Raw genomic sequence first — 26386 nt, 5'->3', positions numbered from 1 at the left:
ACAGCCTGAGCCGAGGAGCTCAGGGCAGCCTCCGCAGGGCTGCTCTCGGTCCCTTCGGCATGCAGCCTGCGCTGGGGCACAGGGCTGTTCCTGCTGCATGCAGGAAGCCTCCGCCGAGCTCAGTTTGCAGCCGCAGACGCGGGCAGTAGGTGGCACTGATGGGCGATGTAGTTTGCGCTGTCCCCGAGAAAACGTCACTGCGGAAGAGAAAGCGGAGAGGAGAACCTGGGATCGTGGCCTCGCTGGGAGCAGCGGCCAGGCGAGCACGAGCAGACATGTGGCGGGAGACCCTTCCAAACGCCTGGTGAGATCTCCTGGGCACGGGGAGCAGGGACTGCGGACCGGGCTCCCTGGGCTTGGGGCGGGGAGGGTCACCAGGTGGTGGAGAGTGGGAGCAGGCAGCTGAGTTCTCCTGAGCATGAGTGCGGAGGAGGTGTTGATCGACTGAGCCTTGTTTTTGTCGCTCAGAGAGCTGCTTCTGGGACAGGCTTGCTTTGCTAGCAGCGCAGGGTTTGTGCTACTGCTTTGATAGTTGCTTTCATACCTCTGTTCATCGACTCCAGGATGTAAGTGCAGGAGGCTTTTCCTACCTGTTGTTCCTAAGCTGTTTGTTCTTAGGAGCCCTGTTCTTCCATGTCTGGAAGTGATTTAAGGAAAAAAAAAAAGTCACACAATAGGCTGTCTCAGCAAATGTTAGCAAATTGCCTTGGAGGTTAATGAGATATCCAGTACAGGCTCCAGGCTCTGCACTTCAGACAACAGCGGGAAACAATTCTAGGTGATAAAACACCCAGTGGAGTTAGTATTTCATGGATTAGCAAGTATTTTTCCTTTTTGGTCGTTGTTCTGTTTTTTTTTCTCAAAGTACTATTGTACCAAAGAACTTCGTAATGTAGCTGCTTCCCACAAGGCAGAGTAACAAGACTTGCTTCTATTATTGCTAGATTTTAGATTGTGCTTTTGTACCAGCAGCTACTAGGCTTAAAAGGAACCGAGGAGGATTCTTTGTTTTCCTAACAGACGGGGGAGACCTAAAGGCTTGATATCCAGTCAGGAGCAGCTAAAATTATCAAAGGTTCAGCAGCACCTTAAACTCTGGACAGGGGAGGATCCAGAAGCCTCTACTGGTGCCAGCCCTGCAGCACAATCAGCACCACATGGCTGGGAGCAGAACAACCCTGGAGCTCAGAACTGCCCTGCTGAGGCTGTGCACCTATTGCAACACAGCAGCCAAAGTAAACTATTTTCTTGGCTGAAGTTACACAGCTGCTCACAGGATGAAACACTGCAAGGACACCTATGCAGTTGTTTACTGTCTTTAACCTAAGTTGTGCTGAAGGAGGGAATATTATGGCAATAAATCATCTAGTTAAAGCACAGCCCAGAAACACTGTCTCTTTGTACAGAGGCCGTGCTTTGTGAGCCCCTCTCTACCCATCCAATCCAAAGAGTAGGAAAAGTAATGGCAGATGTTGCCAGGTGGCTAAAGAGCCTGTGATCACATCCCTGGGCAATGAGTGGTGCTGGCAGGGGACATTCTTTGCACCATCCAGAAGGGCTGGAATAGGACAACATTATCAGACTGTAAAGATCTTTGTTTTTTCCCCTTTTGTAGGGAGAGCATCATGTCCCGGATCAGGTGAGTGGAATAGCTGTTCTGTGCTGTGGTCTCCTCTTTTGGTTAGTGCCTTGACTGGGGCACAGCATCATCCCTTCTGTACTCTGGATGACAATAGAAAAAATCTTCACTCACAGCCCCCTTGTAGCCCCCTCCAGGAGCCCCAGACATCTCTACTAATCCCCAAGGGAAGCTAGAGAACTTGAAACACAAACCAGAGGGATGGGAAGGTATGCTACATTTAGGACTGCATGTCTGTCGACTCCAGCTCTGGCAACTTGGCTCCCACACCTCAAGTGTTGGACCTTGCTGTTCAGAAGAGAAACAGGGGCACCAGCAGAGACTCCTTACGTGAGAGCTACAGGGTAGAGCTAGGATTGCCCAAAGAGATGATTGAATCTGTAGGGGAGCTGTGTATGAAACACTGGCAAGAGGAGCACATTCAGCACATGCAGTTCTCTTCAGCAGGTGAAGACTTTTGTCTCTCCTCCTGCTCCTCAGCCCACAGTTTTTATTTCTGGACAAGTCCAGGTGCTACTGTCTCATTCACTGCAGCACCTGCCTCAAAGTAGCTTGGCCCATATCCTATTGAACTTTGTCCCCCTGGGCATCCTGGTTCACAAGGAAGGGAACAAGGAAGGCTTGTGATCAGCAAGTCCTGATCAGCAAGGATTTGAGACCCCTAAGAAGCCTTGGTAGATAGAACACTACCCCAAATCTTAACTGTGATCTTCAAAAATAACAGAAATGCCCAGTCCATGCTGACTGCTTGGGATTTAGAGGCATTTTTCCCTGCTCATTTCCGATGGATGTGCAAACAAGCCTCAGCGTAAGTCCCTTTGACACTGTTGTTGTTGAACACAAGCAATTTTGTGCCTCCCCAGGTCTTTTGACTATTCTCAGAAGAATGCAGTCCTGGTCCCTGTGGCTGCCCTGGGGGTTGGAGGGATGCTGCTTTACTGGCTCAGATCTGGACGCAAGATCAAGACTATTGACATGGGTGAAGGGTGGTGGGGTGCAGGCGAAAGGCCCCCCAAAGGGAAAGAAGACACAAGCATCCGTCCCTTCAAGATTGAAACATCTGACAAAGAAATTGAGGTACCACTGCTCGAGGGGATAAGGAGGGGCAAAAAGCTGCAAAGGGAGGCAGTCCATCACCCACCTCACTGCCTCGAGGTGATGCCTTGGGGGTGATAGCAGGGCACTCCCATGTGTCAGGGCAGCTACCCAGCTCCATTAGATGGTGCTCTGGCTCACCATTCTTTACGAAGGGGATTCGAGCTCCAGTCCCTTGCAATGTCCCCTAAAGACTTTCTGAGACAGCAGTCCCTCTGTGCAAGCTGGGGTTTCTCCTGCAGAAAGGCCATGCTTTGAGCAGCAGGCTGTGACAGTGGGACTGTGGATGGTGGAGCAGGGCAGGAGGACATTGGGACAGCAGTGGCACCAGTAGGGCAGGACTGAGGGGCTTCCACAGAGGAAAGAGCTGTAAGGCTGAAGAAGGATGGTGTCTTGATTGAGTCATAGCTCCTCCATCCCTGATGCCTGTCTCTAATTATCTGACCAAGCAGCAGCCAGCAGCTCAAGGTGAGATTCTTATTCTCCCAGCCAGCAGTGTTGCCAAGCTCCTAGCACCAAAAACCCTGAAGTGAGTTAGCAGCAAGCCAAGACTAGGACCCAGTACTCCTGGGTGCCGATGGGGAACTTGTAACTTGTAGAAAGTTGTATTCCCCATATAAACAATTCAGGCAGTCAATTAGTGTATGGCACTTCTTCAGGAGGGTTTGTGGTGTCCCAGAGAACAATACAAAAGCCAGCAGAACCAGGAGAGCCTGTCTGTGCCTGCCCTGGCACAGGGCACCTGCCAGCAGCTGGCCAGCCTGGCAAGAAGGGATTCCTTCCACAGGACCTGCACCAGCGCCTGGATCGGTTCCGCTTCACACCATCCGTGGAAGGAGCTGCCTTCCACTACGGCTTCAACTCCAGCTACCTGCGGAAGGTGGTGGCCTACTGGAGGAATCAGTTTGACTGGCGCAAGCAAGTGGAAGTACTGAACAAATACCCCCACTTCCACACCACCATTGAAGGTGAGGGGGCCTCTTTGCCTTGAACAGGTCTCACTCAGAAATGCACAGCAAGAAGGGGGAGGTGTAAAAAGTGACAATATTTGAGATAACCTATGCATAACAGCTTAGTGATACAAGTGAAATATAACTAGTGGAGGCTCTATTATTAATAACTTTATAGGGATTAAGACCATTACACAGTGGCAATAAGATTAGGTCTGATTCAAGATGAGCTTCATCTAACTCTAAACCCATGCTAACTAACAATGAGGTGCTCTTCCATGATTGCCTTGAAGCCACCTTTGAAAACTGTGAAATTTAGCCAGACTGAGGCTGAAATATCCATCCCCACCACACAGTAGTTTAGTCAGGTGAGTTTAGCCAGACTTTACATAAATGATCTCTAGACTAGGGAAGAAAGTCTTTACGTAAGTGATCTCTATGCTAGACTTCTATCATGCCCTTTTTCATGTTTCTCTTTTAACTACTGTATGTATCTTACCCACATTATGCTATTCATTCAAGTGCAGTTCTTACTTATATACAGTGAGACCAGTTTCTCAGGAGATGGATGCTAATCTCCAATGACCCCAATATCTGTGGTTGGGGTCAATATCTCTCTCTGTATGTAAAAGATGAGACAACTGATACTATGCCAGGCATCCCCTTTCAGCCAGGCATCTTCTTGCAGTGGGCTGATTGTGGAACTTCTGCTGCAGATGCTAATCAAAGTTTTGCCTCCCTCCTTCTACAGAATACAGAGCAGAAACTGTGGTCCCAGAGCTTTAATTTTGCTTTCTTGGGTGTGTGGCAGGGATTGATATCCATTTCATCCATGTGAAGCCATCTTATGTTCCTCATGGTCAAGCTGTTCGACCTCTGTTGATGGTCCATGGCTGGCCTGGCTCCTTCTATGAGTTCTACAAGATCATCCCTCTGCTCACGGAGCCAGCCAAGCACGGCCTGAATGAGGGTGATGTGGTGTTTGAGGTCATCTGCCCCTCCATCCCAGGATACGGTTTCTCAGAGGCCCCACACCAGAAAGGTAAGCAATGAAAAAGCTCTGTTGGAATTGCAGTTTTTGGAGTAACACCTCAACCATCCCAGGCAGCCCTGGGCACCACAGTTTGTAGTGCAGATGCCTGGCTCTTCACTAAGACCCATGTGGCTGAGGCTCTGGGGCTGGCTGTGGAGATTTGCAACACAATGTTAACTGGAAGTCAGGTCTGATTTTGCTTTCCACTGAATTCCTTTCATCGTGTGCTCACTTTCTTTCCAAGGAGTGAGGCAGAGCAGCATTGCACACTGTCCCTTCCCACAGCTCCACACACACATGCCTTTGGCCAGGGGAGGAAGACTAGGACCAACAGGTTTCCTGTGTTTCCCTTTACCTACAGAGTTTGACTCCATAGCAACTGCTCGGATATTTCATAAGCTGATGAACAGATTGGGCTTCAAGGAATACTATCTACAGGGAGGAGACTGGGGAGCTCGCATTACCACGAACATGGCCCAGATGCTGCCACAGTAAGTAGCAAAGGAAATCAGTGCAGAAAAGCTCCAGTTCTTACCCTGCCTTCTGGCTCCACAGTCCTACTTTCTGTTTGCCTGCTTCTCATCCCCTTCTGTTCTGTTTCCTTCAGGGACAACCCCATCCTGCATATTCGATTGCATTCATATGCTTTGTGTTGCATTTTTTTTTATCATGATGAACCTGAAGGGCTTGGTGTATTTGATTCAGTCCAGTGTTTATCTCCCAGCTGCAGTCAGACTTATTTTCTAGAAAACTTGGAGACAGAAAATTGCTTATTTTAACCCTCTACTCCTTAAATTACTTTTAGGTCTGTGAAAGGCCTTCATCTGAACGTTGTTTTCGTCACCCTAGAAGGTTTGGGAAAGGTGATTAGTATAATGCTTGGGGCTTATGTACCATGGCTTGTAGGCTTCAGCAGGGAAGATGCTCGACGTCTCTACCCTTTCATGCAGAAGAACATATATGATGTCCTGCGAGAGTCTGGATACTTACACATCCAAGCCACCAAACCAGACACTGCAGGTAATGTACCTTCTCTGTATCCCTGTGAACATGGTACATTAATCACTCATGGTACACAAAAACAAAGACCAGCCAAATTTAAGAAGCAATGAGTTCTGGTGCCTTGAGTACAAGATTCATGTGGGCAATGAGTTCATGAGCATGAGAACTGTATAAAATGAAGTCAAAAGAAACCACTCAAAAAATATGGAGATTTCAAGTATAACTTTTCGAGGTCTTTTCAATAGCACACTATTTTCCTTGAGAATTAACCCCTTTTCATAAAGTTTCTCAAAAGGTAAACACAGGGTTCTGAAATTGAAGCTTTGAGAAGTAAATGGGGCTGAAAACAAGAAAAATATCACAAGCAAAGAGGTACAATATCAAAGTTGCAAAAAGGTAGACAAAGTTCAAACACCTGAAAAGCCAGAATGCTGATGTCCTGGGGCCAGGGGATAAGGATTGTGAAGAAAGATATGGCCATTTCATAAAGCTTAAAGGAAGTCTTTGCATCAGGCCCCACTAGAGAGGATTCTGGGGTATTGCTTTATTGACATAATCCCTCATCAGGAAAGACAGCAGAGCTGTCTCAGGCTAGTGTCAGATTTGGATACCAGAGAAAAAACAGTCCCTCATCCTGGCAAGTCACTAAAGGAGAAGAAGAAGCAGCTCAAACTGGAATATAAATGAATGCTTAGATTATTGCTTTAAGTAATTGCAAACCCAAATAATTAAAAGGAGATAAACAATATACCAGGTGGGGGAGAGTTGTGGTGGTGGTGTTTCTGTTGCTTGGATGTTTTTAAGGGTCAAAAAGTGTAGGTATCCACAGAAAAATGAAGATTAGTATGTCTTGTCTCTGATCAGGAGTCTGACAGAATTGTTTAAACAAGGAGAATTGATTTACAGGGGAAAATATCACAGGGAAATCATGCTTCAAGAATCAGAGCTCTGGCAGAATCAAATAATTATAGACCCACTAATGGAACTTACATAATTACAAAAAATATTTTGTAGAGACCACTCCCCCAGAATTCTTAAGAAATTGAACTTCCTTAAGAAAAGGAATAAAACTAGTCAATGTGAGAATCCAAGCACAGGAATAAATCCACGAGTTCCAGTGGAGGGAGAGAATCACAAAAATCCATGCTGACGCCTATGCCCTTTGGCAAGATCCTAACTTTTCTATGAATAAAAGTTAATATTTAGATGTAAAATTGACAGCTATCCAAGCTTTGGTTTATAAGTGACTGGTTGATAAAACCAGCCAGTAAAACCTGATATCAACAAAGTTCAAAGCAGTTTAAGAAAGTCACAATTCAGCTGGGTTCAAGTTTGGCTGCTGCCCTATGAGAGAATCCATGAGTCAAGGGTAGTGCTCTCAAAAATCATCTGGATCAAAGTTTAAGGCAATTTCACAAACTCTTAAAAAAAAAAGCCAAAAAGCAAAAATATAGAATCCATTATATGCATGATATTCTGAATCTGTTGCATTCCTGTTAGCCCTGTTTCATGAATATTTTTTAGAATCAGAATACATCCCATCCTAAGCAGGACAGTGCTCCCAAATATTTTATCTGAAATTTCTTTTCAGATTGTCATCTCTTTACATCTGAATTTGCTCCTTCTACCACACATCACCAAGAAGCCAATGGAACTTCCTTACCTCTCAGCTTCTTTTGTATAGGAATCAGGTGAATTTGTAGCAGTTACAGCCAGAATTCCTTTGCAGGGAATTTGTCACAAATGAAGCACTATAAGGGATAGATAAATACAGACTCTACTGAATTCTCTAGAAAAATCCAAACAATTCATGAAAGTTCAGTTTTACTTGCACTGAAGTATTGCAATGCCAGGAAACTGCAGTAACTCTTCTCCTCAATTAGGTTGTGGATTGAATGACTCCCCAGTGGGGCTTGCTGCATATATTATGGAGAAATTCTCAACCTGGACAGACAAATCATTTCTGCATAAAGATGATGGAGGCTTGGAAAGGTAAGATGTTAGGTTATGACCTTATTCTATGAGAAGTCTCATTAAAAGAATGACTGGTGGGAACTAATATGATGATACAGGTAAAATACTGGCCTGTCAAAGCTGAAATTTAAGGAGGAAAGGCTGACATGACAAGCACTAGTTTAAACTTACAGCAGACTGCCTGAACACTACTGCTTCAGCACCAGGTAGTTTTGCTCTCTGAACACACAGGTGCCAATTAATTTGCTGCTTGAAAATAAGTGGAAATTAACAGGGACAGCAGTTCTTTAGGGCATGAGCCCAGTATAGAGCACTGAGGAACAGCTTCCAGTTAAATTTCTTCCTCTCTCCTGACAGCAAATACTCTCTTGATGAGCTTTTGACCAATGTGATGATTTATTGGGTGACATCCTCCATTGTGTCCTCAATGCGATACTACAAGGAAAACTTTTCCAAGGATCCAAATATTCATAACAGGTAATTATGTGGCAAGTCGCAAGGCAGATTTGCAAATGAGGTTGAAACATTTGCTTATATCAACAGACCACTTACAACAGCACTTTTAATTAGTTCTAAGAAAAATGAAAGTCCAAATTCTTACTTGCTTTTGATAAATATAGTTAAGGGTCACTTTTCTTTTGAACCTATAATGCACACAAGGTATCTTGCAGCCAAGACAATGCAAAAGACTTATCAAAGCACCAAGAGCATTCTTGTGTTCAAAATACAAGTCTTATTCACCTAACAAATGTGACTTGTAGCCCAGTTCAGTGAAAACAAAACAGGAGATCATGGGCACATCTGAGAGAGAAGTTTAAACTGAATTAGGAAGGCTACTACTTGCTGGAGGATAAGCTAAGAACCACAAGAGTTAAGCACAAACCTGGGGTAGCAATTTGGAGAGCAGTACTTGAAACCCAGCACCTTGTGACAGCTGGTACATTAAGATGATGCTAAGAGAGGATGACCACAAAACGTTGCTGAGCAGACTTCTCCAAGTAACTGAGCATCTGAACATGTGGGGGAGTCTTTTCCTTGGTGGACTGAACCAACACTTTTCCTTTCCAGAGGGTCATTTGTTATGCATTTGGTGCCAAATTCTAAAGCAAGCAGGAGCTGGCTCATTTCTCAAAGAGGTGTCATGTAGCACAACACTGCAGCTTACAAAAGTTAAGCTCAAAGATGGGGAACATTTCAAGAGCAACCTGTATACAAAGTTGGCTCTACTTTGCACCTCTACAGATATCATCTTCAAAAACTCAATGATACTTGAATAGAAATGAAACACCTCAGTGGAATGCAGACCAGGATGTGCACTGCACAAAGTGGCAAAACTTCTCCAGCTGAATGCCATAGACAGAGGTTTTTTATAGACTTCCCCCAGGACTTGTTTCAACAATGCAATTAATTTGTGTCTTCTAGGGTTGGAGTATATGTTCCCACAGGGATTGCAGCTTTTCCTCAGGAGCTTTTACATGCACCACGTGTCTGGGCAAAGGATATCTACAAGAACATCATCACTTACACTTACATGCCACGTGGAGGGCATTTTGCTGCCTTTGAGGAACCAAAGCTCCTGGCACAAGACATCATGCAGTTTGTCCGAAAAGTGGAACAGCTGTGAGCCTGCAGTTGAAGTATATACACAGAATGGAAACAAGTGGTTCTACCAGTGGCAGAACCTTTAGACTGGACTTGTTTAATCCCTCAAAATAATCACATACATAAACCAGCATTTTATTTTGATAATAATTACAGTACTGATTTTTAAAATCAAGTTCTTAATGTTTTCATAAGAAAAAAAAAAGTTCAAAAAGCATCTTGTGTTCCTTTGTTACCAGCACCATATCATTGTTGCATTCATAGTTCAAGTAAAACAGAAGTTGTAAACAGTTTATTGCAGTAACATTGTACTCATCTGAGGAAGAGAGGTGAAAGGAACTGGTCAAGGCTTCTGTTTAAAAGCTTATTTAAACACTTGGGCACCTGCATTCTTAAACATGTGTTACAAGCAGCTTTGGTGGAGGCATAAAGTGTTCTAATCCTGAGTACAAACACTTCTACATTCAAGTTATATTTTCCTTCAAGAGATCCGAGTTTTCATTTTCAAGTGGGCAGCTGCACATACGGCAGCTTTCTTCACTCAAATATTTTCCCCTAGAATGAGCTTAAGAAGCAGCTACTGCACATTGTAAACAGATATTAATGGATACTACAGCAGAGAGGGCACTCGTGTTCTCCAAGCTCAAAAACATCTAATTAAATTCATACTACTTCCATTCCAAAAGGTCAAAGTTAAAATATGCACTAAATGTAGAGGGTTACTTCAACCTTCACCCTCTTCACAAAGGATTTTTACCACCCCATTGCATTTTTGACTAGTAACAGCAAGTACCCTCACTACCAGTAAGTTCACCTTTCTCTTCGAATGGGATGAAGTTATTTCAAGCTACTGAAAGCCCATTACAGCACAGATCATAGCCCAGATGACTGAAGACAACTGCAGCAGATATCTAGCTCTAGCACACTGCTCTCAGGGCTTCTCTCCCTGTCCTGTTCTGCAGTAGACACCAGCCCAGAAGAACAGGCTCAAGTTCTGATTCTAAGTAATACAGTCTGACTAAGAACAGGAATTTGCCAGGTAAAGATAGTGCTAAGCTTGATCACATTCCCCTGATTTCTATGTATTTCAGAAACATTTAAGTCAAAGTTTCTTCCTCAAGTGAGAGTAATCTTCCATTATTGCAGCAGTACTTTAACTTTCTCTGAAGAGGGTTAGCAAAGAAATTACTTACTTCTAATCTTACAGCTAACCAATTGTGAGGGCTGTTAGGCAAACATCAGTAAAAAAAAAAAAAAATTGCTTATTGCTACCCTGCCTCCACAGTACTGGTCTCCTCCATCTCCAAGACAGTACTAGCTACAAGACTGTTCAGTTGCTGAAAAGTCTTACTTTGGAGCGTTAAGGAACATAAAGTGAGTTATAGGAAAGTCTAATTCTATCAAATAGATGGACAAGCACTTGATTACTCAGGTAGGGAACACACCATTGCAGCTGAGGCAGTGTCAGGAGCTGCAGTTGTTTGCTTGCAGGATTGCCAGGGGGCCCCTGGAAGGGGCTCTGTCCATCTCCACCCAGCCCTGGCAGCTCCAGTGCCTTGCAGAGGAACTGCTTTCGTCCTGCCCCATTCTTTATCAGCTGGAAATAAATCTCTCTTCCGCAGCAATGTTACCTCTGTGTCCTGCTCCAGTTTTGCCTGCTGGTTTTCCTGCTATTGGGAGCCTTTCAAGGACTACAGAAGGTTTTCCTCCCAGAGAGTTATTTTGTAACTTCACCTAAGAGAGCCTATGAGTAACACGACAGAAGCAGGGTCAGAAAACGGCCATATTAAAACTCAGGAGGAGATTGTACATATCCAGCCTTTACCAGTTCAGCAAGCACACAGCAGGGAAGTTTTACTCCCAACACATTAATTCATCCCATGTCACAGATCAGGTCCCTAAAGAATCGATGCACCTGCGTGCAACTATTCCTTAAAGTGGATTTGCCTTCAACAAGTCAGGAAATAAGGACAATATAAGAGCGCAGCAAGATACAGGAAGGCAGTAGACACCATGAAAAAAAAATTCAGACAGACATGGTTCAAAAATACATGGTTACATTTGCTAATATTAACACCTAAAGAAAAAAGGTAATCAATATTCCAATTAAATTTCTATAGAAACCATTCATTCACTAAAGCCTTTGAGGGTCACTGGTGCTTGGAACCAGACGTAGTCCTCCCAGGCAGGTACTGTGCGCTGTGGAGGTGAGGCACTAACATGAAGGTCTCCATCACAGGACAATTTAACAGTCAGCTTCCTCCCTCGGGTCGGCACTTGGTAGTTGAGCTTGGGCCGGAACCACTCAACACCACAGTCACGGTGGCCCTGGACCAGGACAAGAGTGCCTGTGATAGGGAGAGCCTTAAGTTCACTAAAGACGTCAGCAACAAACAGGCGGTGAAAGAGCTGGCGAACACAGGGCGCAGTATCGAGGCTCTCTTCAGAGCCCTCACAGAACCCTTCCAAATTCAGCTCATAGAGCTCCTTGGGGTTCATGACGTTGCCTCCAAGTAGGAAAAGAACCCGAGGAACCAGCGTCAGACTAAACATGACTTCCAAGTGCTGGAACAATCCCTCCAGCTCCATCAGCAGCTGCTGGCACTTTCTCCTTGCCAGGCCCAGGGAATGTGGTTTCCCAATTCCATCTCCATCCTGGAAGACAAAAATTCATATTAACACAGTTATGAACATGTATTATATGCTGCAGAAAGCATGGCCCATCCCAGTCAAGGAACGAGCAGTTTGTGTTCATTTTGAGAGCTACAGGTACCCACATGGGGAGGATGCACATCTCTCCACATCACGAGTTGGCAAGAGGAACACGAAACCACAATCCATAGCTACTCAGCTGGAATCTGAATCGCACTACTCATTAATTCCAATAGGAATTAGAAGCCCATCTTTCAAAGATCAGCCATCTCTCTGAAATCACTTAATAGTATTTTTGTTTGTTTTTTTTGCTTAGAGGTAACAAACAAGGCAGTGACACGCTTTGAGCGGAAAGTATGAAATAATCAACTGCGAGCAATTTGTCGGTGCCTTCAGCAGCCTGAACTTAACACTGCCTTTGCCTCGTTTTGAAGAGGTAACATTAGGGATGCAGCCACAACAAGCGCTTTACTTTAAAAGCACCGACACGTTGCTATACGAGTCCCCGAGAGAGAACAGGGGCTCGCAAGCAAAACCCAGACGCCACGGCTCCCCCCAATCCCCCGGCCCGGGGCTGGCCCGCGGCCGCCGCCCCTCACCTGGGCCGCCCGCCGGCAGAAGAAGGCGAGCTGCTCGTAGGGCAGCGGGAGCTGGTTCCGCTGGTGCAGGACGTGCTTCAGGAGCTCGCAGGTGAAGCGGCAGCCGCTGCCCCGGCACACAGCTCCCGGGAAGGCCACGGCCACCGCGGGGCCGCCCGGCACGGAGGTGTCCCCCTGGGGCCCCATGGCCCCGCGGCCCAGGCCCGCCAGCCCGAGAGCGCAGAGCGAGCGCCCGCCCCAACGGCCGCCGCGGTTTGAATGCCGCCGCCGCCGCCGAGCCTCACGGGAGTGCCGCGCGCCCTCTGGCGGCGACGCCACCAAGTTTGGTGGGCGTGGCAGGGGCGGGGGTCTCCGCGTAGCGCCGCCACTCCGGCCCGGCCCGGGGCCGCCCGGCTGAGGCCGTGCCGGGAGCTGGGCCTCTGCTTCCCGCAGGGATATCCGCAGGAAGCGGCTCCGCTCTCCTCCGCCCCGCTCCCGGCAGCTCTGGCGGCTCTGCTGCCTTGCGGAAGAGCCGCCTTCGCGGTGCCGCGGGGTGGCGGAGGCGGGGAGCGTGCAGGGAGTGCCGTGTTTGGAAACATTGTGCCCGCCGCCCCATTGGGTGCCGCCTCCAGCGCATGTCGAGTGGAGGGCGGGATGGCGAGAGGAGCTTTTCCGAGGCTGCTTTACAGGAACCGCGGCCACCTGTGTCAGTTATACACCAAAAATGATCCAGCGTCGCTCTCCCCAGGGCATGCGGCGGGGAAAGAGAAGGCGCAGTGGCCGTGGAACTGGAGATTGGGAATACACTTAGTGAGGGGATGCGGCGCACGGCTACAGGTTCTTTTGCTGTTCCGGCCGCCCTCCTCGTTGGATCTTAACGTGTGCTTTGGGATCGCTCTGTGTCAGGCTGCTGCCTCTGCGTAGTCATGAGGTACCTCCAATGCCAAACAGCTTCGAAAGTGCCTAAGTTTACCGAATCCAGAATGACTGATCGTTCGATGTCAATAACTAGGGAACCCGGGGCTGTGAACTGCCAAATGGATAACCCACGGGTGTCCGCAGATCCCAGCAGCGGGGCCCGGGGAGCGGCGGCATCCCGCGCGTTGTCGGCCGGGGCCGACAGGCAGCGCCCTCTCCTTTAGACTCTAATTCCCATCAGCCCCCGCAGGTGGAACCCGTACGGGACCGAGCAAGGCGCGCCGCGGGGCACGCCGGGAGATGTAGTTTCCAGTGGGAGGCGCGCAGTGCGTTCTCGGTGTCGTAGGCGGGCGGGACTCGCTTTCCCGGGGCGCCGCGCGGCCGTCTGTGACGCCGGGGCCGGAGCCGGGCCGGCGGGGCCGGGCGGGGAGCGGAGCGGGCGCTGCAGCGGGGCGGCGGGGCCGCGGTGTCCACCATGGACTCCCGGGTGTCAGAGCTGTTCGGGGGCTGCTGTCGGCCGGCGGGCGGCGGGGCAGGTGCAACGCTGCGCGGGCGCGGTGGGGCTGCGCCTGGCGGCGGCGGCGGCTCGAAGACGAAGAAGAAGAACGGGCGGAGCCGCGGAGGGAAGGCCAACAATCCCCCGTTCCTGCCGCCCGAGGTGAGCTCTGGCGGCCGCCGCGTCCCGTCAGCCGCGGAGGGAGCGAGACCAGGCCCGGGGGCGGGGGCGCTGCGGTGAGGGGCGGGAGGGCCGGTGCCCCCCAGAGCGGGTCGGTACCGCGGCCGGAGCCCGCGGGCTGGCTCTGGCTGGAGGTGCCGGCGGTGCTGGTGCGGGCCTGTGCCGGGGTCGGGCTGACAGCAGCCGCAGGAGCGGTCCCGCAGCCCCGGCCCCGGGAGCCGTGTGCCCGCCTGCCCGGGCTCTCCTCCGGGCCGTGCTCGCGCCCCCGGTGCCAGCGAGCTCCCTGCGGGGTCCGCCGGACCCTGCCCGTGAATGGTATCGCACTGCTTGGCGTCTGGCTGCGGGCGCTTTGCCGCCTGCCATCGAAAAAGCTTCGAAAATAAAGCTTTGCTTGCCTCGTACTTCCAAGCATCTCATTTGCATCTCTCTCTCCCCGAGAGGCGATCTGCTCTGCTGGGTCTGAGCCCCTTTCCAGGGTTCTGGTGACTCCCTTCCCAGCTAATTTGACAGCTGTTTCCTTGCACAGGGCTGCAGATGGTATGGACAGGGGGTAGGGCACTTGTCTCTTGCAGCAGGAAGAAGTGGCATTGGTAGTAGCGTGGGTGTATGCTCAGCTGGCGCAGTTGTCACCGCTTTCATAGAACTGTCACTGTGGGGGGAATTACGTTGGCTCAGACTCCATTGCTCAGCCCCTGTCAGTGAACTTTCTGTAAAATATATAATAGCCTGTGCTGGGAACAAGCAATTCCTCCACAAGGCAGGCCTGGTACTCTTGGGGAGATGTGAAAACAGCACTTTGCTACTGTTCGATCTTTTCCACGGGCAGGACTGTGCCCTGCAGCCACAGTTTAGTTCTTGTTCCTTTCAGCTGAAGGCTGAAGAGTCCCTTGTGGTTTCAACTCAGCTTCCTGTTTTTGGCTACCCTGTGCAGTGTGTGCCCCAGCAAGTCTAGGCTTGTTGCTTTTCTTGTCTCAAGAGCCTTGGAGAAGACCCACTCCCTTATTTAGACGACAGTGCAGTAGGTGGATGGGTTTTGCTTAGAACTGGTAGATGACAAGAGAGGAAAACCTGCTGGTAGATGGCAAGAGAGGAAAACCTGCTACAAGTACCTTTTTCTCACGGCACAGCTCTGCAGTCAGAGAACTGAGCTGACAATTGAGAACTTCTGTTGGCCTTTTGCCACTGTAAGCACCACCGTGGTTAAGAGCTGAGCTGGAAGGCAAGGAGAGGGCTGTTGCCTTTCCTGACATGCAAATAGGTGTCCAGAGGAAAAGGAAATGCCTACTGTTGCCAGCCTCATTTAGTCTGACAGAGTATGTGGCTTCCTGCGGGCTCCAGCCCTTTCTTATTGGTCCTTAGAGTGAATCACTGGGAAAAAGTACTTAACTATTGTATATCTAATTGTAAAATTAGATATTCTCTTTGGTAAGCTGGAGCCTGTTTTGGTTGAATTGAGTTTGATGAGTACCCAGACCTTTCTGTTACAACCCCATCTAGCCTTCCCTGAGAAAGTGCTTCTGAACATATTATGTACAGACAGTCCCAATCAGGTCTGGCTCTCCAGAACTTTGGCCAGTGACTAGCTGGCAAATGAGTCATTACCATACTTCTTTATGTCTGTAGTTCTTCCTTGTAGAGAGAAGATACATAAGGATGTAGAAGGGAGTCAGTGAAAAAATTGAGTGTGGGAGAGTATCATTGAGCAGGAGAGGAAGCAGAAGCTTTTGTTCTCAGGCCCCTTTTTCTCTGCACATTGGATGGATGGAAGCTGCTGGATAGGGTGGGAGTGGGATGCTGTGGGTGGCATTTTGTGGGTCACAGATGGGTGAGGGGGGAGACTTTAAGTCATATGCTGGCCTGTACCTTTTTGAAAATGGAACTCTCTCTCTCTGACTGTTAGGCTGGCCCTATTTGTTACTGTTCAGAAAAAAATTCCCCCCCCCGGACAGTATTACCCTTGTACCCCACTCTAGTTTTGTCCTTTGGTGTTCATGATATGGGATACAAACAGCACAAACAAACCATTAGGAAAATTCTAGTTGAATGCAGGAAAGAATGTCAGAAAGCTGGGACCTAACACAGTCTTTTTCTGCCACTTTCCCTCTCTTTGAAATCTTCAGCACCAGCTTCAGATTATATGGGCAGCTGGTGCCTGTAGAAGTCCCTGTGGGCACAGCATCTAACTCTTCTGTCTTGTTTCATTCTCTGACCAGGCAGAAGACGGGAACATCGAGTACAAGGTGAGTCTTTTGAGGTTGCAGAAGGAGGCCTTCCTGCCAGAGGGTTATTTTGTAGTGATTAACTTCACCAAAGACAGCCTATGGGTAACATGGCCAAGGAAAGGACAGAAGAGTGGACACTGCACTAAGGAACTACCATTCATCTTTTGTGTCTCTGTGCCAAGCTTTAAACAGTCTGCTGAGCTGGTAGAGCTTGATTTCAGTACTGATTTTTGGGAATCTTTTCTAGCATGTGATGCCTACTGTATTTTTCTTGAGAGAGAGATGCAGATATTGCTGAAAATTATTTGCCACTTTCTTGTGGCTGCTCTGCCATTTGCACTTACTGGCTCCTGGATCACAGATTGGTCCCAGAGTGCTGTCTTTAACCCTGCAGCAGGCAGGGTACAAATCCCTTTGTAGAATGCAGAAGAGTTCTTCTACCATATATTTGTACCTTTGTGAAACCCCTTTTCACCTATTCCATGGCTTCTGTTCAGACACTAATACAGGCTCTGCTTTCTAGAGGTGGGTCAGAGTTGGGAACATTGCTTCACAGAACTGGGCAATGGGATTGCTTCTGCATCCAGGCTGTGACTAGAACTGCCCCTCTGTTCAACAGCTAAAGCTGGTGAACCCCTCGCAGTATCGCTTTGAGCACCTGGTGACACAGATGAAGTGGCGACTGCAGGAGGGCCGCGGTGAGGCTGTCTATCAGATCGGCGTGGAGGACAACGGGCTGCTGGTGGGCCTCTTGGAGGAGGAGATGCGAGCCTCACTCAAGACGCTGCGCCGCATGGCAGAGAAGTACGTGCTCCCTTTTGTCTGCAGGGCCCAAAGCGTGATTCCCTGGAGTCCCCTGAGCAGCTGGCGGCTCCATCCTACAAAGCCCCTGTATGACTGACATTCCTTCAGTCCTGGAAACATGAGGCTCTGGAAACATGAGGAAAGTTATAGGGCTTTTGTCTGGAAGCTTGAGGCTCCTTCCCTGCTATCCCCAGCCTTCATCCTATTTGCTTTGTCAGCTGTATGGTAGAGGTGCAAGAGCTGTCAAGTACAAATGTGTCTGACTCCTTCCTTTTATCTTTGTGGCAGGGTTGGGGCTGACATTACGGTGTTGCGGGAGAGGGAGGTCGATTATGACAGCGATGTTCCAAGGAAGATAACGGAGGTGCTTGTCCGAAAGGTGCCTGACAACCAGCAGGTAGGGACCTGTGGTTTGGTTATCTTCTCCTGCTTGAGACCTAGAGGCTTAGTACAAGCAGCTTCTTTTTGGGATGGGAGCCAAAACCCTAGAGGCACTTTGTCATAGGTTAGCCCATAGCAGATGCTTTGAAGGGCTGCCAGAGGGAGGCTTGATGATAACACTTCTTATCTCCAAGACTGTGATTGAGGCAGATGTCAGTGCCGGAGACTTCCTGGATCAGAGGTGAAAATTATTTCGCTTCTATGGCAGTGGTTCTGATGCAGACCCATGTGCAAACAAGAAAGGATTTAGAGGTCTACTGCAACAAAAAGCCTTTTTTGTGATATCAGATCACAAAAAAAGCAACAAAAAGCCTTTTTTGTGATATCAGAGCCTGATATGTCACATCTCAACTCTAGAGAGTGTATCAGGACTGCTGGGCAGTGGTTTGCTGAGAGCAGGAGCAGAATCTGAGCAAGATTAAACTGCACATTGTCCCTGATGTAGGGAAGCTCTCTGAGCTGCATCTCCACTGCCCAGTAGTGCTTGTGCACTCAGCTCAGCAGTGGTTAAGTTTAATGATTTCTTTTGTTCTTTTTCCTGTAGTTCCTAGACCTTCGAGTAGCTGTCCTAGGGAATGTGGACTCAGGGAAGTCAACACTGTTGGGTGTCCTAACGCAAGGAGAGCTGGACAATGGGCGGGGCAGAGCCCGCCTCAACCTCTTCCGGCACCTCCATGAAATCCAGTCAGGAAGAACATCAAGCATCAGCTTTGAGATCCTCGGCTTCAACAGCAAAGGAGAGGTAAGAGAGAGTGGGTTGATGAACTCTGAAAGCTGGAGGAGACAAGGGATTACCCTCCTGTTAGAACTGTGAGTGGGACAGGAGGGAAGAGAGGTGGCACAGTTCTCTGTCCCTTAAGCTGAACCTGAGTGTTGGTTGTATGTTTGCAGCAGACACTGTTTCTTGCACCCATGGTGGGTGATCTCTACTTAGTAATTCTGACATCAAAGTGGGTAGATAAGGGTTTTCTTTATTTGCCTGCTGGGGCTGCCTCTCTCACAAGCTCCTTATCCCTTAGGTGGTAAATTACAGTGACTCCCGGACAGCAGAAGAGATCTGTGAGAGTTCTTCCAAAATGATCACTTTCATTGACCTGGCTGGCCACCACAAGTATCTGAAAACAACCATTTTTGGCCTCACCAGCTACTGCCCAGACTTTGCCATGCTGGTGGTTAGTGCCAACACTGGCATTGGTGAGTGTCACCCTGCCTGCATGGATTGAGTGCAGCATGTGAAGAGGAATGGAGAATGAGGAGAATGGGTCCTTGTCAGCTGTGAATAGCTTTCAGAAAGGTTTACTAATTTGTAAGCTTCTACTGGTATCTTGTGAGCCAGTGCCTATGAGTGCCTGGAAGGGGAGTAGATCTGGGGTCCTCTTACCAGCTGTAGACTGTAGACATTAAACTGTACCCTAGACTGAGAGGCTTTGTTTGGGATTTGGGGCAGTGTTTCTCAGAAAAGAAAACTACTTTGACATATTCTTAGGGGTGCTGGATCCCAAAGTCTTGTAAAAAGGCATCTCGAGTTCTCCTGCATCTATCTCTGGCATTTTTGTAAATGTTCTCTGGCAAACTTTGGTCAAAGAATTAAAACCTCCTGCATCTTTCTGAAGCAGACAGATCAGTCACAAAATTTCTTGGTAGTTTTTATTTTTCTGGACTGATGTTTAGTTTTATTTAAAAGAATAACTGCTTTTTCAATGCATGATGAATTAAGCAGTTACAGTGAAGTCTCTAGAATGGGCCCTTGGGATAGCCAGGCGACACAGCTGTTGGCATAAACAACTACGGTTGTGACTGCTGCTGCACCTACACTCTCACTTGTCTCCTGCAGCAGGCACAACACGAGAGCACTTGGGCTTGGCCATGGCCCTCAAGGTCCCCTTCTTCATTGTCATCAGCAAAGTCGACTTGTGTTCAAAAGCCACTGTGGAACGGACAGTGAAGCAGCTGGAGCGAATCCTGAAGCAACCAGGCTGCAACAAGCTGCCCCTGCTTGTGAATTCAGATGATGATGCAGTTACAGCAGCACAACAGTTTGCACAATCTCCCAAGTAAGGGACCATTCCTTTCTTCTGCTGGCAGCAGGCGATCCAGACAGGGCTGCCATGTGGAGCTGGGGAAAGGTGAACACAAGGGAGGTGACTACATCTTGAACATCTCTGCTCCTTGTCAGGTTCCCTACCTTTGCATTCTCCAAGAAGGCATTTTCCCCTTCCCAACTTTTTTCTGGGCTCTGGGAGCAAAGGCTGCATTAGAGTTACTTCTTCATGAGAAAGGTGTGTGTTGACAAGGGATTGGTGCCTCAACCTAACATTGGGGCAGGGGTTACTGTGGAGTTGTATCTAGCCTTCCTGCTTTAGCCACTTACTGGTACAATATCCATCTTCCTGCGGGTCTCAGTAGATTCAGAATTCCAGTAAACCTTCTGGAGCTGTGCTGTGGCCTTCTGCTTATTTCTGTCTAATTGTGTCTGACAGCATCACCCCAATCTTCACACTGTCCAGTGTTTCTGGGGAGAATCTGGATCTCTTGAAAGTCTTCCTCAACATCCTCCCTCCACTGACCAACAGTAAAGAGCAGGAAGAATTAATGCAGCAGCTTACAGAATTTCAGGTAGGTAAGGTTTGTTTCCAGCTCTGATACTGGACTCATTGCTGTGCCATGGGAGAGACATCTGGGGAATTTAGACACCACGGGTAGAGATGTGGTGAACTCCTGGACTGCTGAGAGACATTAAAAAAAGGACTTGGTCTTTGATAAAAGCCTGATAGGCTGAATCTGTCCTAACCATGAGATGTCTGTCCCAGGGATAGGATCATTTCTCTGGTTGCTATTTAAAAGGAAGAGATTTGTTCCTCTAATGGGAAGGTAGTGGGAGCTGGTAAAGCGCTGAGACGGTGTCTGATGACCAGCAGAGAGATCACCTGCTTCCACACAAGGGGCACGCTCGTTGTCCTCATTCTGGAGTGCTGTTTCACGGCTGTCTGTCTGAGCAGCTTATTCTTGTTGCCTTGCTGCAGGTTGATGAAATTTATACGGTGCCAGAGGTGGGGACTGTTGTGGGAGGAACTCTGTCGAGGTAAGTGAGCCTAGGCAGATACGTGTGGATGTGAATGGTTGCTGGAGTTCCCACATGGTTAGAATCACCTGCTGCAGAAGCGGAAGCTGTGTGAGGCTCAGTCCTGACTGCTGCCAGATGACTGAGCCAAGTGAGAGTAGAGCCCTACAGGGTGTTGGAAAGTGACATGAGCAGACCATTGGTCATGTAGTGGCAAGCAGACAGTCTGCTTAAAAGTTGCTGGATTAGGAATGTGTCCTGAAGCATGCTGAAAGAAAGCATGGTGGAATCTAGAGTTGGCAGAGGTTAGGCATGATCCCAAGGAGTTGCTTTCTTCCTTCCTCAGGTTGGGGGAGAAAATGTAAAAGGTAGATTCTCTGATTCCAGGAGGGGTTAACTGCACATTACCTCATGAAAAGGCAACTGTCCCTCCATGTTCAGGGGCGATCAGAGCGGTTTGGCCATCAGCACACTCACACTGAAGGAGTGTCATCTGAGGTCTCTCCACCAGAAACAAAGCAGTGTGGCAGATCACTGGGGGTGCAGTGATCCCTGTCTGTACCTGGGATTCTTAAGAGTGCTAGTGTGGCTTTCACTTCTGCTGTAAGAAATCCTGATTCTCAGCAGCTTTGTCTCCCTGTTATTTGGTCCAGGGTAAGAGTCCAAAGACTTGGCCCTGGGGAATTTGTTCAGGTTAATCTTGGAGGGTGAAATGTCTTTGTCTTCTGATTAACTGTGTCCTGCTCTTCTACCCTGGGCAGTGGGATCTGCCGAGAAGGGGAGAACTTGGTGGTTGGTCCCACTGACGATGGGAAGTTCCTTCGGCTGAAAGTGTGCAGTATCCAGCGGAACCGCTCTGCCTGCCGCGTGCTGCGGGCTGGGCAGGCAGCCACCCTGGCCCTCGGACCCTTCGACCGCTCCCTGCTGCGCAAGGTTTGTTCAGCTGTTGCAGGTCATCCACTGGTCCAGTGAGCAGGGCTGGAGGCTTCCCTAGGCATCCCCCATTGGTAGGGTGGGAATGAAGTAGAAATGTTTGCAGGAAACTTGCAGGAAGGGGAAGAAATGGCCAGGTTACAAATTACAATGAGTACAAGGCTGAGGATGGGATGTAAACCCAAGTCACAGAGTGGTGGGGTATTTGTGGTTTTGGGGGCTATTCAGAAGCAAGAGGACTGGTCCTAACTGGTCTGAGCCTTGGGTTTTTCTGCAGGGCATGGTTATGGTGAGCCCAGAAATGAACCCCACCATCTGCTCACTGTTTGAAGCCGAGATTGTATTGTTATTCCATGCCACAACTTTCCGGAAGGGATTTCAGGTGACGGTGCACGTGGGGAATGTGCGACAGACAGCTATTGTAGAGAAGATCCATGGAAAGGTAGGCCATGGGAAGAAAGGGGAGGAAGATAGACCTCCCTCTGGGGTTTGTTGGGTTTGTTAAGATTCCACCACATTCTCTAGTAAAGCTGGGGGCTGCTGGTATTTTGAGTAGCTGTGTCACTTCCTAGGAGCAGACTCTATCCCTTTATCCTGCCCATTTGGTTGCTTTTCCTCCAAACAAAGCTTGTGTCTTCCTTTCTCTTCTTATGTATACAGTAATGGAAAGGGCTTAAGCCTTGCAGTCTGAAGAAGGCAGCTCATTTGCCTCATCATCCACATGTACCTATTTCTGCATGCATCAGCTTGGGAGATGGGTCTAAGCTCTCCTATTTTTCTTTTCAGGACAAGCTGCGGACAGGAGAGAAGGCAGTTGTCTGTTTCAGGTTCATCAAGCATCCTGAATACTTGAAGATTGGAGCCAAACTACTTTTCCGTGAAGGAGTCACCAAAGGCATTGGGCATGTCACTGACCTCCAAGCCATCACCACCAAAGAAAACGGCCTGGAGGAGTCCCTGGGGTCTGGACAGCTGAGCTTCTGACTACCAGTAGGTCAGAGAAATCTCCACTCACCAGCACCTGGGGAGAAGGCTGGAAGCTCCTGTGGCTTTCTGAGCAATGCCTGGAGCTGCTGCTGTCCTGTTCTAGTGTGGATGTCCCTCCTCTGCACTGTGAGATGGAGCATGAGAGAGTTTCTTGCATTCAGTGCTGTACGTGGGACAAGTTAAGCATGTTCTCCACATCGCCTGCAGCTTTCATTTGGAATAAGATTCCTTCAGAATAGATCAGAGGTACCTGCAGACCTGGGCAAGCAAGTATTGACTTTGTTTACTGTTTGAAAATTGCTGGTTGGGAGGCGCAGTGACCTTGAAGACAAGCAGTGAAGGGATGTTTTTCCATCTCTGACACAAGGTCTGGTCACATTTTTGCTGTCTGAGCACTGAGTTGATAACAGTGTTCTCTCAAGTCATCCTTCAGTACATCCTTCTGGGCAGGGGATGGAACAGGCCATGCTACCCACATCAGGGGCTTGGCTGAACCTTTCAGAATGTGTTCAGGACACTTTTTAACTGTTTGAATCTTGGTTGACTTTAATCTGCTGTGTGTCCATTTGTGCATTGGTTTTGCGTTACTCCAATCTGAGTGTCTTACTGTTGGACAGATGTCCTGTTTCCCACTCACAAGTACTCATTTCTTCAGCATCCCTCTTTATGACTTCCAGGAAGCTGTGGCTTCTCTGAGTGGCAGAGCCTCCTGACATAGCATCATGAAGACAGTTTGTACTTGAATCTGTTCCTTGCAGCAGCTGGACAGGAGGCCATTCTGTGGAGCAGAGCAGGGCCCAGGCCTGTGCTGGTGTGAGCAGGTTGTTTCCATGGACGTTCACCTGAAGGTGCCATCTGCGCATTGGTAGCACTGGTTTGCAGTGGGCTCCCTGGTGTGGTTGTTCCCACCTTGTTCCTCACACACTTGCCTTAATGCGTGAGGACGGGCTGCATTACCTACACAAAACCAGATAACTTCTGTTTTGACAGTGGCATGATTTTTATTTCTCTTGGAGCAGAATTCCTTTCTTTCCATTGCCACTGGTGTTTGTGGTCGGAGGGAAGCTGATGTTGTCATCAAGGACTTTGTGTGTAGAGTGGAGCACAGGTCTCCCACCGTCTTGCAGCTCTGCTGTGTAGCCTGGAGGGTGCAGCAGGGTCTGTATAGCTGTACATAGGCTTTTGGTTTTATTGTTGACTGTTAGACCAAATGTCTTTTGCTGTGAGCAAAAGGCCTTCAGCAAGCCCTGTTGGCTGGTGTGATGGCCTGCTAGCCCTGACTGAAGAGAAGGGTGAGGGCCGGTGATAGCACTTGGACACCCAAGTGGCCCTTGTGCCATCCTGAGAGCAGGTTCTGCTGCTGGGCTGCTGGCACAGGCGCTGCTGTGCGGGGCCGTGGGTCTCTGCTAGGCAAGGCCATCGCAGGGTGGGAAGGTGAGGGCTGCACCCTGCCAAGAGCATGCTGAGGTGAGGGGAAGCCTGTCAAGTGGTAGCATAAATGAAGGGAAGGCAGCTTAATAGTTGCAGGAGTGACCTGCCCCTTGGAGGGAGCACCGATCCAGCTGAAAACTTCTGCATCACCAGCAGAAAGGAGATGCTGTCTTAGAATCACTGCTGAAGCAGGATCCTTTTTTCCCATTCTGGCAGTGGGCTGCATATTCCAATGACATGGTCTTTTCACCAATGCCTGCAAGAAGCACAAGCCCCAGCTGCCAGCAGGCTCTTCCCTTCGGTGCTAGTGGGTTACAAAGAGAGCTGGCTGGGAGTGGGGGACTCCAGCTCTTTGCACTCTTTTGCACTGGTGTTTTCTGCCCCAAAGGGGGGTGCTGTGACCTTTCCTGAAACAGCTGATGGCTGGTCTCACCTCATCCCTGCCATCTGTGGCATGACTGTTCTTGGTGCCATGCTCTTCATAATTGCTGGTTTGTTGTCTTGAATTTTTCTAATGCTGGGGATTGTCCCTGTTCTCCAAGCATCTATATAAATGTACAGAATAAAGATGTTTTATTGAGCTTGCTGGCTGAGTTGTACAATGAGTGAGGGTTGAGCTGGGCTCTCACCCTGCTGCCCTTGAAGCTGGGTCACAGTTGGAGTTGGCCACCCTTCACCCATTCCTAAGCTTCCTGCGTTCAGCCCTATAAATACCGCGCCGTGGTGTGGAAAGAATGCACGCGCTGCTGTTTACAACACTGCGCTCCCGGCTTATCTGAGTAAGCCTGGGTGTGCAGCCTGAGGTGACGGGCAGCCACGTCACCCTGAGCACAGCACTTTGAGCTGCTGTGGGCGGAACAGGCTGTGGCGAGAACCTCCTCAGAGTCACCAACTCCCCCAGAGCCTAATTAAAGAGATGCTTTCTAGGGCACACATCTAACTGGTGATTTGTTTCTAAAATAGCTTTGACCTTATCAAGAGGTTCATGAGTGCCTTGTCTCCATGAGAACAGGTTGTTCCCTTGGGACAAGTAGAGGCAGAAAGGTTTCCCTGTGGAGATGGATTGTGACTGAAAGGATTTGCCTCCTCTAGATTTGTTTTTGTGTCATATAGTGGCATCTGCAAGAGTCCAGTCCTGCCAGACACTTAGGAAATGAGATGTGTCACTGTCACAGGAGATGAGACAATCCTGCCAGACTGGTTGCTGTTTCTTTTCACGTGAAGACTTTAGGAAATTTGTCACTTTGCAATGTTAGGACTGTCATTAGTGGGAGTGACTTCATAATTCCTTCCTCTACCGATTACCAAAGCTGCACACACCAGAATGAGTTTCTTGTTGTTCTTGAAATCTCATTACTGTATTGTCATGTATTAGACTCCACTGACAGTAATGTAGCAGCATCCCAGCACAGGCTGTCTGCTGGAAGGAAAGAGCAGCTCAACAGCTGCATTTAGGATGTTGCAGTTCAGAGAACAGCACATAGATACAGAACTGCAGTTTGCATCATCTGCTGCCTGAAAGGCTCTCTTCCCCCCCTAACCAAGGAAGGCGAAGCCTGCAGCTGATGAAACTCCCTGCAATTCCTAACCCCACACAGAGCTGCCTGACGTGGCAAATTTTTTCCCCCCGCCCAAAGAGCCACGTTCAAATTATTGGCAGCAGAAGTTCTGGCAGGCTCCAGGCAGCTCAAAGTGTAGCAGAGCTGAGCCCTGCTAGGCAGCTGAAGGCAAGCACTTCTCTTGTCCTGAAGCCAGTCTCACCTTTCTCTCAGTGCCTGCCCATCCCCTCCATGATACTCTGCTTTGTTGGCTGTTGTAATCTGTGGAGCTCTGGAGTGGCCACTGTACTGTGGCCTGTGGCTCAAAGAACTGAACAAGTCATTTGGCAGAGTCCAGTCAGAACAGGTACCTGTCTAGTATCACTCAGTCTGGGAAGGAGGAAAAATGTGGTTATGCACTCTACACTGGACAAAAGCTTTCATGGTGGTCTTTGTGGCTCCTGGCATGTTTTCTGTCCCTTCCAGTGAGGGCTCTAACAGTTTACTGTTTATGTGTCAGTAGCAATTTTTATGAATTAATGTAGAGTTTTCAAAGAGCCCACCAAAAAATATGACCATGCAGCTACTGCTTCCTTAAATCTTTTATGACAGGAGCAGTCTTTCTTGTGCACTGCTGAGCTGCTGATAAGCATCATGCAATGGATTGCTACACAGAGGGATTAAACCATCTATAACATAAATCCTGGGGTGTGGGAAGGAGGGAATAAAAATCACTGTCTTCCAGGTGGACGGAAGAAGGAACAACTGGGCCAAGCTACCACATATAAATTACACAGTAAGGGCAAGACCCGCAACTGCAGCCAGAGTAGAACCAGGAGCTGAAAGTTTT

The 26386-nt window shown here is 48.6% G+C and overlaps 3 protein-coding genes across 4 annotated transcripts; 2 read left to right on the top strand and 1 right to left on the bottom strand.

The window, feature by feature from the left end:
• Nucleotides 1-143: 143 nt before the first annotated feature.
• On the top strand, nucleotides 144-9512 carry LOC100227392 (epoxide hydrolase 1). Of its 2 annotated transcripts, XM_002195869.7 has the most exons (10): nucleotides 144-304; nucleotides 1616-1639; nucleotides 2503-2716; nucleotides 3522-3702; nucleotides 4496-4726; nucleotides 5079-5208; nucleotides 5523-5737; nucleotides 7603-7711; nucleotides 8051-8170; nucleotides 9116-9512. In XM_002195869.7, the coding sequence occupies exons 1-10, from the start codon at nucleotides 159-161 to the stop codon at nucleotides 9315-9317; spliced, it is 1572 nt and encodes a 523-aa protein (XP_002195905.5). In that variant the 5' UTR covers nucleotides 144-158; the 3' UTR covers nucleotides 9318-9512. The 2 variants fall into 2 exon arrangements, with proteins under 2 accessions (XP_002195905.5, XP_072783324.1); XM_072927223.1 differs by lacking the exon at nucleotides 1616-1639.
• Nucleotides 9415-13592, bottom strand: MAD2L1BP (MAD2L1 binding protein). Its single transcript, XM_002191900.6, has 2 exons — nucleotides 12547-13592; nucleotides 9415-11950 (listed from the first exon to the last, which is right to left on the bottom strand). The coding sequence occupies exons 1-2, from the start codon at nucleotides 12730-12732 to the stop codon at nucleotides 11423-11425; spliced, it is 714 nt and encodes a 237-aa protein (XP_002191936.4). The 5' UTR covers nucleotides 12733-13592; the 3' UTR covers nucleotides 9415-11422.
• A 185-nt stretch (nucleotides 13593-13777) lies between these two features.
• On the top strand, nucleotides 13778-24578 carry GTPBP2 (GTP binding protein 2). The gene is made up of 12 exons (XM_030268544.4): nucleotides 13778-14101; nucleotides 16333-16359; nucleotides 16961-17145; nucleotides 17434-17542; nucleotides 18131-18328; nucleotides 18606-18780; nucleotides 19421-19640; nucleotides 20067-20202; nucleotides 20610-20668; nucleotides 21409-21580; nucleotides 21858-22022; nucleotides 22367-24578. The coding sequence occupies exons 1-12, from the start codon at nucleotides 13919-13921 to the stop codon at nucleotides 22562-22564; spliced, it is 1827 nt and encodes a 608-aa protein (XP_030124404.1). The 5' UTR covers nucleotides 13778-13918; the 3' UTR covers nucleotides 22565-24578.
• The last annotated feature ends 1808 nt before the right edge of the window (nucleotides 24579-26386 follow it).

This window comes from Taeniopygia guttata, chromosome 3 (assembly GCF_048771995.1).
Source record: "Taeniopygia guttata chromosome 3, bTaeGut7.mat, whole genome shotgun sequence".
In the NCBI taxonomy this organism is placed as follows: domain Eukaryota; kingdom Metazoa; phylum Chordata; class Aves; order Passeriformes; family Estrildidae; genus Taeniopygia; species Taeniopygia guttata.
This window is presented reverse-complemented; position numbering and strand designations above follow the sequence as displayed.

Coding starts and splice junctions, on each gene's coding strand:
- LOC100227392 (XM_002195869.7), top strand. CDS start 159: ATGGGCGATGTAGTTTGCGCTGTCCCCGAGAAAACGTCACTGCGGAAG. Junction 7,712..8,050: donor GATGATGGAGGCTTGGAAAG/GTAAGATGTTAG, acceptor CTCTCCTGACAG/CAAATACTCTCTTGATGAGC. Junction 8,171..9,115: donor GATCCAAATATTCATAACAG/GTAATTATGTGG, acceptor TGTGTCTTCTAG/GGTTGGAGTATATGTTCCCA.
- MAD2L1BP (XM_002191900.6), bottom strand. CDS start 12,732: ATGGGGCCCCAGGGGGACACCTCCGTGCCGGGCGGCCCCGCGGTGGCC. Junction 11,951..12,546: donor TCTGCCGGCGGGCGGCCCAG/GTGAGGGGCGGC, acceptor TTTGTCTTCCAG/GATGGAGATGGAATTGGGAA.
- GTPBP2 (XM_030268544.4), top strand. CDS start 13,919: ATGGACTCCCGGGTGTCAGAGCTGTTCGGGGGCTGCTGTCGGCCGGCG. Junction 17,146..17,433: donor CTGCGCCGCATGGCAGAGAA/GTACGTGCTCCC, acceptor TCTTTGTGGCAG/GGTTGGGGCTGACATTACGG. Junction 21,581..21,857: donor ACCGCTCCCTGCTGCGCAAG/GTTTGTTCAGCT, acceptor GTTTTTCTGCAG/GGCATGGTTATGGTGAGCCC.